The sequence below is a fragment of the Microcaecilia unicolor genome, chromosome 4 (genome assembly GCF_901765095.1).
Source record: "Microcaecilia unicolor chromosome 4, aMicUni1.1, whole genome shotgun sequence".
Lineage (NCBI taxonomy): Eukaryota > Metazoa > Chordata > Amphibia > Gymnophiona > Siphonopidae > Microcaecilia > Microcaecilia unicolor.
Window position 1 is genome coordinate 40585565 of NC_044034.1, and position 13477 is coordinate 40599041.

Genomic DNA, 13477 nt, shown 5'->3' on the forward strand with positions numbered 1-13477 from the left:
AACAGAGCTGCCAAGTTACCCAGTTCAAAAAGGAAGATTTCAGGCCAATCCTAGGTTTCTGAGAACCTTTTCATGATACATTAAGAGACATGAAGCATAAATTTCAATGGGTGGAATTAAGGACTATAAATCCAATATGGATTTGTGGTATTTTTATTTATTTTATTTATTTGTTGCATTTGTATCCCACATTTTCCCACCTATTTGCAGGCTCAATGTGGCTTACATAGTATCATGATGGCGATCGCCAATTCCGATATAAGAAATACATTGTGTTATTGCGTTAGAGTTCATGAGTGACAGAGTAGATAGGTAATCAAGGAGGAAGAGTTAAGTTTTGTCCATTTCTGGTATAAATTTCGTTGTGTTGCAGTGTTCAGGTGTTTAAGTTGGATCATTATGGTATTCCTTTTTGAACAAGTTGGTTTTTAATGATTTCCGGAAGTTTGTTAGTTCATTCATTGTTTTCGTGACATTTGGTAGTGCATTCCATAGTTGTGTGCTTATGTAGGAGAAGCTGGATGCATAGGTTGATTTATATTTTAGTCCTTTGCAGCTTGGGCAGTGGAGGTTTAGGTACGTGCGTGTTGACCTTTTTGTATTTCTGATAAGTCTATGAGGTCTGCCATGTATACCGGTATAAATTCAAATCCAGGATTGGACAAAAAGTCTCCCTCCTGGAAGTGGGTTTGGTATCTCTAGCATTGCAGAGTTTACTAATGAAATGTTTCCAATGGTTCCTGCAACACCCTCAGGAATTTCTGACAGACGAGGCTCAGATGGGCTTTATTGTCTCCTTCTCAAAGGAAAAATCTTATCCTGGGTTATACCTTTGTTAGAAGAGAATAGCCCGTTTCTGTGCAATCTGAAAAACTTTGTAACTGGCATGACCCTCAGGTTTGGGGTGTCTTCGCATACTTCATCTGTTCCTATGTGGCTGGAAGCAATACTTGAAAGTCTTCTGCTTCCAAGACTCTAACTCCTGGTCTTCCAGTCCAGCTACCTTTGCTTTAGTGAAATGGGGCTGGGAGTGAAGGGGGACCACTTCTACCCCAACATTATATTAACAAAGATAACCCAAGTAAGTACTAGGAGGGATCGACTACCTCTTTCATGTGTGTGTTAGGGGTGGTGATACATTGCCTAATGTTGGTGCCGGAAGGATTGGAAGGGGTCAAGGTAGGGTCAAATGATGCCCTAGGGGAGGCTGCAGGATGTCATTGGGAAGGGTTGGATGGTGTATCATGAATGGGCTTTTGTATTTGGAACAGCCACAGCCAACTCTTAATTAGCAAACTTGCCTTGAAACAAAAATTTATAAAAGCAAAACAAGAAACACCTTGCAATTTGATCTGTATTCAGAATGCGAAGGACTGTTTTGCTCCGATTGTGTTGAGCATGAAGAATCATTTAGTCTGCACTATGTGTGGACAGGTTTCTGTTTTTGTGCATCAAGCTTTTTAGCTGCTTTTTCCAAAATAGGACTAACTGTATTGACCCCTGATGCTGGCACTGTTGCCGAAACACGGCCCACGCCGGGGTCATTAAAGAAAGATTGGTGCTGAAGTTATATGATTAAAGGGAAAGGGAAGTGGGACTTGATATACTGCCTTTCTGAGGTTTTTGCAACTACATTCAGAGCAGTTTACATATATTCAGGTACTTATTTTGTACCAGGGGCAATGGAGTGTTAGGTTACTTGCCCACAGTCACAAGGAGCTGCAGTGGGAATTGAATTCAGTTCCCCAGGATCAAACCACCAGGCTACTCCTGTTTCCCAATTTTAAAGGCTCCTAGTGCTTTTTCTTAGCTGCCAGTTCAGTAAGTGTATCATTGCTGCATGGTCATTTCTGAGGGGAGCCCTTATTTAGGAGGCGTTAAGGACTCCTGTGCTAACCCGGTGCTGCCTGATTACCGCCAGGTAAGCCCCCAGTGCTAAAATGCCACGCGGGAGTTGGCACTACTGCCGGACTCCCACATAGCCCAGTGGTAGGGCCAAATTGCCACGTACCAAGCCTGCAGTAGCTTTACCGCAGCTTGCTAAAAGGGCCCCAAAGTTCTCTAATATATTAATGCAGTTTTTTTCTTTTTGTTTCTTTTCTTTATAGATTCTCTGTTTTCTGCTGTACAAAATTTTACAGAGGCTGCTGCTGATTTTCACAGAAGACTTGCGCAACTTGATATCAGCAAGTAAGCAAAAACAATTATGACTGCTAAGTCATTAAGGGGTATGCTTACTAAGGTGCGTTAGCATTTTTAACGCGCCTGTAAATTTAAGGCACATTAAACGCTAACATGCCTATACATTTCTATGGGCAAGTTAGCGTTTAACGCGTGTAAACCATTTATGTGCATTAAAAATGCTAACCTGTCCATAGCACCGCTTAGTAAACATAGGCGTAAACTGCTTACATTAATAACAGCTTAGTTAGGGTTCCTTTTGCTAAGATGTGGTAAGCACTTTTGCATGCATAACACAACTGAGAAAGGTTTATTGCTGGACACGCTGAGGCATCCCGCAGTAATTGTTCAATGTGCGTGTAGAAACCACACGCTAAAAAAAATCATTTTTATTTTTCCACAGCGGGGTCATGTCTTTATTTATTTATTTATTTGCTGCATTTGTATCCCACATTTTCCCCACCTATTTGCAGGCTCAATGTGGCTTACATTATGCCACAATGGCGATCACCATTAACGGAATGATAAATATAAAGAGGTGTTACAATTAAGGTATAAAGAAAATATCAAGTACATTAGATGTAAAAAATAAAAGATCAAGTGAAGTAGAAGTAAATAAATAAATAATTCATAACAGGTATATCAGAACAGGACAAGGTAAAACGTTCAATAATGGCACCCAACGGTAGCTGAACAGGAAAAAATCCCATGGAAAAAACAAAGGGAAATGTAGAGGTTTGTCTAGCTGGCCTTTATTTCCCACTTCTACATTTCCCAAACACTAATGGCAACAATTTGTGTATGGTAATAGGGTTCTTCTCTTCTCCTCATAAGTCAGATGGTATATATATTTTTTCAACTCAATATTACCATACACAAATTTTATGGTGATTACTAATTAAATTTGGGTCTAACTCTGATGGTTTGAAGGAGAAATTTACAAACAGTAAACTTGTATTCAGTTGTGTATTATTCACAGATATAGTTTTACTGATAATATGTTATAAACCTAATGGGCATAGTGATTCCTTAGTAAAACATTAGTACATGGCCATTAATTTGGAAAATTGAAAAAATCAACCATTTTCCAGCTGTGCTAAAATAGCCGTAGAGTATGGGAAAGACCCAAGTAAGAGCGCTCTTTAAGCGCTTTGAAATTAGTTGATATATGAAAGGCAATTCTATAATCTAGGGGCTCACATTTACATGATCAGTATGGGGGTCGTTTACAAAGACACACTAGCGTTTTTAGTGTGCACTAATGATTAGCATGCGCTAAACGTTAGAGACGCCCATAGGAATATATTGGTGTCTCTAGCGTTTAGCGCACGCTTATTTTTAGTGCTCACATCACTGCAGCTAAGAAAATGTAATGCTTCTGTGGCAACATGTAAACGTGCCCTGGCTTGTACCTTTTAAAGGACAATATATTCTGGTAGACAGCCATACTCCTGCAGCCAAATAAGGCGAGAAGGTATCAAGGTGGGCTTTTACTACACCTTGAATTACAACTGGTGTCGCCAACTTGCAGCATCCCAGGTTGCCGACTCCTGCCATAAATGAATAATGCACCATAGTCCCAAGCTGACAGAATGATGTTGGCTTGCATCAGGCTCGTAAGCCGCAACTCAGTGCTCCAGAGCCACGTGTTAAAGGGACCGGTGACCAAACAAATTAGTAGTAGCCAAAGCATCCCCTCTCCCAAGAACAAGTGACACCGACAACTGTAGGGTTAATAATTAGTTGAATGTGAAACCAGTACATTGATAGCTTGGGTGTATGGTTATCATCTAAGCATAATACAAATTGTTTGTAGACTTTATGTGGTACATGGCATTATCCTCATGTGGATGGCATGAGGAAGGATTTAACAAAGCTTGAAGAATGGTCTGATTAATTGGCAACTAAGATTTAATGCTAAGAAATGCAGGGTCATGCACTTGGGTTACAAGAATCCAGGGGAGCGGTATAATATAGGGGGTGAAGTGCTTCTATGTATGAAAGAAGAGCGGGTCTTGGGGGTGATTGTGCCCGATGACCTTAAGGTCTCCAAACAGGTAGAAAAAGCGACTGTCAAAGCAGGAAGGATGCTTGACTGCATAACAAGAAAGATGACCAGCAGGAGAAAAAAAAAAGAGGTGATCATGCCCTTATGGAGGAGTAGCCTAGTGGTTAGTGCAGTGGACTTTGATCCTGGGGAACTGAGTTTGATTCCCACTGCAGTTCCTTGTGACTCTGGGCAAGTCACTTAACCCTCCATTGCCCCTGAATATATGTAAACTGCTTTGAATGTAGTTTCCAAAAAAACCTCAGAAAGGCAGTATATCAAGTCCCATTGCCCTTTCCCTTCCCTTATATAAGTCTCTGGTGGTGAAGCCCCATTTAAAGTACTGTGTGCAATTCTGGAGACTGCATCTACAGAAGGATATAAACAGGATGGAGTTGGTCCAAGGGTGGCTACACAATTGGTAAACAGTCTCGGTCATAAAACATATAGGGACAGGCTTAGGAAACTCAATACGTATATGATGGAAGAGAGGTTGGAGAGAGGGGATATGATAGATACGTTTAAATACCTCAGTGGCATTAATATACAGGAGGTGAGCCTTTTTCAAATGAAGGAAAATTCTGGAATGAGGGGGCATATGATGAAGTTAAGAGTTAATAGGCTTAGGAAGGTTCTAAGAAAGCACTCTTTCACAGAAAAGGTGGTGGATGCGTGGAATGGCCTCCCAGTGGAGGTCGTGGAGGCAAGGACTGTGTCAGAATTTAAGAAAGCGTGGGACAGGCATGTGGGATCCCTTAAGAAGGAAGCGTTAGTGGTTACCAAGGATGGGCAGACTTGATGGGCCACTTGACCCTTATCTGCCGTCATGTTTCTGATTGTCCAATACAGTGACAATTGGACTATTTACATTGACACTTCAAGAGTGTTGTGCACCTAATAAAAAGAACTCAAAACATGGCCATGTTGGGTAATTTGATTTTATAAGACAATTAAGGGCTTAGTTATCAACATGGGCAACCATTAAACTGTGTTATTTTACCGCTATCGCGTTCTATTTTAGAACACGGCCCATTTATGCAATCTGACCAAGCATGTCTTTTACTAATGTGCGCTGGCATTTTTAGCTCATGCTAAAACTCAGCTGGCACTAAATGCTGAGATGCCCATTATATTCCCATGGACGTCTCAGCATTTAACGCAGAGACCCCCACCTAGTTACTAATAACTGGAGTTAACAGTAAAATAACATATCTTAATGGTAGCCCTTGACATTGGTAACTTCTCACCTAAAGCATTTGCACTAACTTGGTGGTCTTTGTTGGATCCTCTCCTTGGTGTTGTCATATTTGGTTTTCATACATTGAAACCCAGGATTGATAAACTAGTTTAGATTAAATTTGAACTCAATAAGAAACTGAAGGGAGGAGGAAGAGATAGAAAATTGCAATCAGTTTAGTGTTGATAACTCATATCAATCAAATCCAGATCAATCATGGCTCAATTTAAATCTTCATATTTGTGACCGCCTTTGAGAAAACATGACGAAAGTCCAGTGACTTTGGTCCTGTTTTCCCAGAGAGGTTCACGTTTGTCTGTTTAGCTCTTGTTCACTTACTTTAGATGAGTATATTCACAGATATGCTTTTTTTTTTTAAAATCAGGAATAGTTATACATTGAAGAAGGAGACTTGCAATATTTGCATGATTCTGATCAAATGTAGGTAAATTCAGGTCTAAAAAAATAAAATAAACCTGTATTCAAACCAGGTCAAAATTGATTCTTGGATGCTGGAATAAATTAGAGTCAAAAATTTTCATACCCAAAGTTCTGGAGCTATATATAAAACAGAGAACAGCCTTGAGGTTTCCTTCAACTACAATACATTCCTTTCATATTTTCTCCACAATATATTGTCTTTGAAAGCAGCAGGTATTGGACACCACAGGTAGATCCTTCAGATCCTCAAAGGTTGCTCTGAAGATTAAAAAAAAAAAAAAAAAAGGTCATTTAGCAAATGCTGGAGGGTTAAGTTGTAAAAGTGTATAATGTAGACATCAAAGGCAGAACTAATAAAAAAAATGAACATGCTGTACACTTATGTTTTCCAGTATAACTATTTTTTCAGAGCTTTATTTCCTTCTTTCATGCTGATACGTTTCCCTTGACTTTGTAATGGAAAAAGAACGCCTGTTTATTTTTCTTCTACTGCAGTCCACTTGCAGTACGAATCATGAATGACCAGCTGATGTTTGTGGAGAGAGCTTTTATTGATCCTCTTGGTTTACCGGGTAGAAAATTCTATAGGTAAGATGGCATTGTTATTTATTTTTATTTAATTTATTTATTACGATTTATTTACTGCCTTTTTGAAGAAATTCACTGAAGGCAAGAAGAAGTCAAACACAGGCAATAAACAATTATAGCAGTAAAAATATTCCAATGACAGTACCTAGTGAGGGGTATTTTCGATATGACGTCCCAGATCCGTATATAGACATTTTCAAAACAGCAAAATGTCTATTTTTGTTTTTAATGGTCACGTTAGATGATTTTGTGCTCTGCATTTATCTTTTTGGTCCATTTTCAAAAAAAGTCCATGTACAAAATGCACAAAATCAAGCTATTGGGCTGTAGAAGGAACCAGCAATCTTAGTAGACTGTTGGGTAGTGAGGATCCTCAAGCCTCACCAGCTGGTGACATCATCAGCTCTAACCACTGAGCCATTAGAACATAATGGCAGTCAGTGGCCATAATCCATGTTTGCTCAACTGTCAGGCATGTGGAAGAACTGAGCATGAGTCAGATGCCATCGTTGATGGGTTGGGACAAAGGCCACTGACGGCTCAGGGATTTGGGCTGACGATGTCTCCAGCTAGTGGGACTTGGGGATTCATGACAGCCAAGATATTTATTCTTTTTTTTAAGTTTGGTGGAAGAATGGCAAAGGAGTGCAGGGAGCAGGGGCCAGAGAGGAAATGCCTCATGCCCAACATTCCCTCTTAGCTGGGGAAACAAATATGCAAGTCATGATGTTTTCTGAGCAGCAATTGGGTTGGCCTGGGCATCCCTTGGCTGGGGAGTTGGGGAGGGACAGGGAGTGAGTTTTTATTTATTTTTTATTACATTTGTACCCTGCGCTTTCCCACTCATGGCAGGCTCAATGCAGCTTACATGGGGCAATGGAGGGTTAAGTGACTTGCCCAGAGTCACAAGGAGCTGCCTGTGCCTGAAGTGGGAATCAAACTCAGTTCCTCAGTTTCCTAGGACCAAAGTCCACCACCCTAACCACTAGGCCACTTATTTTTAAAAAATTGAGGTATATTTTATATAGTTGAACTGAACTAGGAGTCAAGCAGTAAAGCCACCAAGTAGTAAATTTAAAACAAACTGGAGAAAATACTCAATGTGTAAACTCTGGAATTCACTGCAAGAGAATGTGGTGAAAGCAGTTATCTTAGCAGGGTTTAAAAAAAGGTTTGGATAATTTCATAAAAGAAAAGTCCATAAACCATTATTAAGATGGACTTGAGAAAATCCACTGCTTATTTCTAGGATAAGCAGCATAAAATCTGTATTCCTCTTTGGGATCTTACCAGGTACTTGTGACCTGGATTGGCCACTGTTGGAAACAGGATACTGGGCTTGATGAAACTTTGGTGTGTCCCACTATAGCAAGGCTTATGTTCTTATGTAACTTAAAAATGTGCTAATAGTTTGTATGCAGATTTTTAAGTGTACTTGCATACAAGTGATTTACATACACTTTAAAGTTTTAGGTGCCCAATATTAGATTGTAAGCTCTTTGAGCAGGGACTATCTTTCTTCTATGTTTGTGCAGCGCTGCGTACGCCTTGTAGCGCTATAGAAATGCTAAATAGTAGTAGTAAATGGAATGCATGCTCATGAATATACTTCTTTTTGTGTCTTACGAGCAGTGCTTTTTTTGTGCCGGTATGCACCAGTACGGCGTACCAGCACCTTTTTTCCCCCCAGCAAGTCCTGCACCCTTCCTCTCACTCCCTTACTTACTACTACGTTGGACTTGGCAGCGCGGACGGTGCAGGCAGCGATTGAGAGAGGCTGGCAGCGTCGGACCTTCCCTCTGTGAGTCCCGCCTACGTTGTTTCAACTTCCTGTTTCCGCATTGGTGGTACTCGCACAGGGAAGCTCCAACGCTGCCAGCTTCTCTCAATCACTGCACCGTTCGCGCTGCTAAGTACGACGCTGGCAGGCAGTGGAGGAGGATGGGCTGGGGGAAGAAGAATCGCTGCAAATGGGAGAAGGGAGGGCAGGGGAGAGAGGAGAATCGTGGGACGTCAATGGGAGGGAGGGCAGGGAAGATAGAATTGCTGGACATTGATGGGAGGGGAGGGCAGGGATAAGAGAATTGCAGGACATGGAGGGGAGAGAAGAGAATCGCTGGACATGGATGGGAGGGGAGGGCAGGGAAGAGAATCGCTGGACATGGATGGGAGGGGAGGGCAGGGAAGAAAGAATTGCTGAACATGGATGGGAGGGGAGGGCAGGGGCAGAGAATCGCTGGACATGGATGGCAGGGGAGGACGGGGCAGAGAAGAATCACTGGGCATGGATGGGAGGGGAAGGGTAGGAGGAGACATACTGGACATGGATGGGAGGGGAGGTCATGGAAGACAGGTTCGCTTGACATGGATGGAAGGGTAGGGCAGGGGAGAGAGGAGAATCATTGGACATGGATGAGAGGGGAGGGAAGGGGAGAGAGGAGAATCGCTGGACATGGATGGCAGGGGAGGACAGGGGACAGAGGAGAATTGCTGGACATGGGAGGGGAGGGCAGGGGAGAGAGGAGACATGCTGGACATGGATGGAGGGGAGAGAGGAAGGAGATGCACACGGATGGGAGGGCAGGGAAGAGAGGAGAAATGCTGGAAATGGATGGAGAGGAGAGCAGGAGATAGAGGAGAATTGCTGGACATGGATGGATAGAGGGGTTGGCGGGGAGAGAGGAGAAATGCTGGACTTGGATGGAGAAGAGGGGAGAGAATTATTGCTTTATATGGATACAGGGGAGGGAAGAGAGGAGAAATGCTGGACATGGATGGAGGGGAGGAGAGAGGAGAAGTGCTGGACATGGATGGAGGGGAGGAAAGAAAAAAGAAGATGCACATGGATGGAGATGAGGGAAAGGGAAGAGAGGAGAAAAACTGCACATGGATGGAGAAAATAGGCAAAAGCTGGATCCACATACCTCCTCCAGTCAATTCCATGGAGGAGGACCCAGCTTTTACTTATGGATGTATGGCAAGAAATGAAGAAGAAAGGAGGAAAGTAAAGAAATAAATGGAAAGGAAGCCCTGGAAACGGAGTTAAGGGAACAAATAGCAGCAGAATCAGAGACTGGGCCCAATATGGATAGAAAAACAAAGTCACCAGACAACAAAGGTAGAAAAAATCATTTTATTTTCATTTTAGTGTTTGAAATATGTCCAATTTGAGAATTTACATCTGCTGTCTTATTTTGCACTGGGTATACTGGAGCTGTAACAGATTACAGAAATTATTTATAATGGAAAAAATCATGTTATTTTTTTCTCCTATACTAGTATAATATTTTCAGTGATGTCTGTTTATATGCGCCATGGCTGGTATAAGGGGTGTGGCTAATGTGGGTGTGGCTATCATAGGGGTGGAGCCTGTCCATAATGAGTACCGGCACCTTTTTTTGTACAAAAAAAGCACTGCTTACGAGTTACTGCTCATATGGGGGTCTTTTACTAAAGCTTAGCTTGAGTTATGTGCAGCAGGGACCCATAGTATGGAAGGTTTTCTACATAGATTTTCATGGTATATTGCAAGGCTGCCACTAGAGGTCATAGAAGCCATGTTACACTGGCTGCCATGACAGGCAGGAGCAAGTGGACATCATTCCTGCCCGTAGGACCCCACTGGACCACCAGTTATTTACTGGTAGGCCTGGGGTGGGGGCTATTGGGTGGGCAGGAGTTTCAGGCCATTTAAAAATACATGCAGGGTGGGAGGGAGGAGGATTCATTGGAGCTGAGTGCACCTTATGTGGGTCCCGGCCGATATTCAGCCGGAACCCAGATACGTGTTTTAGGTGGAGCCCAGCTAAATATCAGCCAGCATGTGCATAAGCCCCAGCGGCTTCCTCAAATTTATGTAGTCCTCAAAATTCAACGCCAGTGCACGGACATAGCCCAGCATTGAATATCTGGGACTAAATCTGCCTAGGACAGTCAGCATTTAACTGGTACAGCCTGAATATTGGCCAGAATAATTTCAGCACTCCCTCAATATCATGACAGACAGCCTCATTACAAAGCTGAATCTATTTGGGAACCAGTGCATTAGGCCGTTCATTAACACATAAGTCAAGACTTTCCTCAAAACAAATTTGGCTTCGATTTACTAAGGTTTTGTTTTCCAATGTGTAGTTCGGAGAAAAAGAAAAGACTTAGTAAATTTTACCCTTAGTAGTGGGCCCTGTATGGTGCAGTCCCTAGAAATATGTCAGCTACTTTCATGGCTACTTCTGCAGTGGTGCTTAAAGACCTCTCCTTAATTATCTGTTTTTTCCTCTCACTGAACCAAAGTTGTTTTGTCACCTGTAGCTTTTTCTCCCTTATGTGATCTGTACTCACCACCACCACCCACCAAGTTGTGACATTTTTGAAAAATAGCACATAATAAACACTACACCGCCTATCACAACTTAGTAAATACCTGTGAATATCTGATCAATTATTGGTTTGTTTATTTTTACCATGTCTACATTTCCCAGATACAAGAAACTGATTTATTTCATCTTGAGACAAGATAAATGATTAGTTCAAAGAATAGCTATTGCAAAGTGAAGAACTTTATGGAATAGATCAATACATTTCAGTCAATATGCAGCCAGCGGCAGTCAGAGTGTTTAGGTCGCAGCTGGCTTTATCCCATTATTCAATGTCAGACCATGTCTGGGCTCCAGCATTGAATATCTGGGTATACAGACCTGCAGTTAACTGCAATTTTCAGCCCATTGCCCCTAACTTTTTATGCTCCTAAACATAAGTTTAGTGAAATTTCAAGTATAAATTTAGATACCCAGCCCTAATAAATTTTTCAGAGACCAATCTAAAAACATAACCCTCGGAGCATAAATCCTAAGAAGATCAGGCCCTTATATTTTAACGTCATACCTGAAGCTGGGAGGGGGGAGGAGGAGTTGCCTAAGGGTTAGAGCAGTAGGGTAGCAATCAGAGGGCCTCAAACCTATGGCAGCTCCTTGTGACCTTGGGCAAGTCACTTAAACCTCCATTTCCTTTGAATGACTACAGACAACACTAGCAACCTACCCTGCTGATGATCCCATGGCAGAGGTATAGCTAGACTCAGTATTTTGGATGGGCCCAATAGTAACTTGGATTGCCCCCCCCCCCCCCCCCCCCCAATACCTTTCCAGAGATATTTTTAAAAATACAGGTTTTTTTTCACCTACCACACTCCTGGGCGTCCCATCACTTGTTTCTTCTCTCTTAACCCCACCCTTCCCCAGTGTACCATACAGGTATCCTCAGCGCCTGTAGTGAGTCATTCTCACTGTTTGCGCCGATCCTGTGGGCTATCATCTGCCGCGTACCCGTGTCCCGCCCTCACTGACTTCATTACCTCTTTCCTGTCTGATGGAACGTGGCAGATGGAAGCCTGCGAGGCTGGCGCAAGCAGTAAGAATGAATTGCTGAAGGTGCCGAAGATACCTGTATGGTACAACGGGGAAGGATGGGGTTAAAAAACAGAAGCACAGATGCCAAGATACTGCGGAGGAAAGAGGGGAGAGAGCAGTGTGGTGCTGCCACTGGGTAGGCCTGAGGCATGAATGGGTGGGCCTGTGCCAACCCAGGCTCACCTGTAGCTATGCCACTACCCCCATGGAAACCACCAAGCTTGTGGAAGCACCCATAAGTTGTTCACAGCTTGGTGCTTGTATGCAGGGGAACTACCCTACCATACCTGAGGCTGTGGAAGGTCAATGGCTTGTGCAAGTCACATAAGTGGGATTTGAAGCCCTGAACTCCCTGCTTCTTAGCCTAAAATGCTGGTCCCTGGCACAGAGCGTGCGTTGTGGTTACAGCATCCATGTGTCGATTGTGCTTCTCTAAACAAAAACGTTTCTATCCACAGGCACATCATCTTTGCTCCAAGTAGCCACAACAAGTATGCAGGAGAATCTTTCCCTGGGATCTACGATGCCATGTTTGATATTGAAAACAAAGCAGACCAGAAGGCGGCCTGGGAAGAAGTGAAGCAGCAGATCTCCATTGCAACCTTCACCGTGCAAGCAGCAGCAGGGACCTTGACGGAAGTAGCCTAATGTAGTATGACAAGCAGTATTGCTCCCTACATGTGATAGCGGGCAAATTAATACAATGAGAAAAAGCAGACAATTCAACTTAATTTGAGAAATGATACATTTGATAAGAGCAATTTTATTCATAGACACTGCCACCTAGGTGTGAAAATGACTTTTTAACATTACTACCTTATCTCTCCATGTTAACAGATTTAATTTATACAGCAGTCATTTTATTAAGCTCAATCATGATAAGAGAATGAAATCAACAGACCTGAAGAGGAAGTATGTTCAAATCCTATTGAGCAAAGGACGGCATCAGCAAATTTGCATTCAACCCTGTTAATGAACATGTTTCCAACTCAAGATTTCAAGCTGTGTTGCTCTCTAAAGCGATACCTGGTATGATGAAGTGGTCTGCCAAATCCAGTATCCCATTATTATTATTATTTAGTGAACCAGCTTTTCTCATGAACATAAGAGTATTCCTTCTCCCTGCTCCCATTCCAAATACATATAATTGCCTTAGGGCCGCCTTTTACCAAGCTGCGGCAAAAGGGGGCCAACGCTGGCGTCTGCGCATGTTTTACATGTGGACCGAGGCCCCCTTTTACCGCAGCTGGTAAAAGGGAAGTTTCGCCTTCCTGCAGGAAATGGCTGTGCGACAAGTAAAGAATTTTCCAGGCAGCCATTTCGGGGGGAGGGGGGGGGGCCCTTGCTGCCACCCATTGAGGTGGCAGGTAAGGGCTCCTGCATTAACCTGGTGGTAACCAGGCAGCGTGCGGCACTGCCCGATTATTGCCGGATACACTCCGGCACTACAAAAATGAATACATTTTGTAGCGCCGGAAATAATGGCGTGCTAGGGGTGTGAAGTACCGCGGAGCCGCTGCGCTAGCGCAGCAGTGCTTCCTGTGTAACGCTGCTTAGTAAAAGGAGCCCTTAGTTTTT

At 42.9% G+C, this 13477-nt stretch overlaps 1 protein-coding gene across 2 annotated transcripts in view; it reads left to right on the forward strand.

Annotated features, from left to right (window-relative positions):
• The window catches only part of LOC115468446 (N-acetylated-alpha-linked acidic dipeptidase 2-like), a 128065-nt gene extending 114931 nt beyond the window's left edge, over positions 1-13134 (forward strand). For both annotated transcript variants that reach the window (XM_030200165.1, XM_030200164.1), the window contains 3 exons: positions 2109-2190; positions 6402-6494; positions 12358-13134. In XM_030200165.1, coding sequence (XP_030056025.1) covers positions 2109-2190; positions 6402-6494; positions 12358-12547 — 365 coding nt within the window. In that variant the 3' untranslated portion in view covers positions 12548-13134. The remainder of the gene's footprint in view (positions 1-2108; positions 2191-6401; positions 6495-12357) is intronic.
• The last annotated feature ends 343 nt before the right edge of the window (positions 13135-13477 follow it).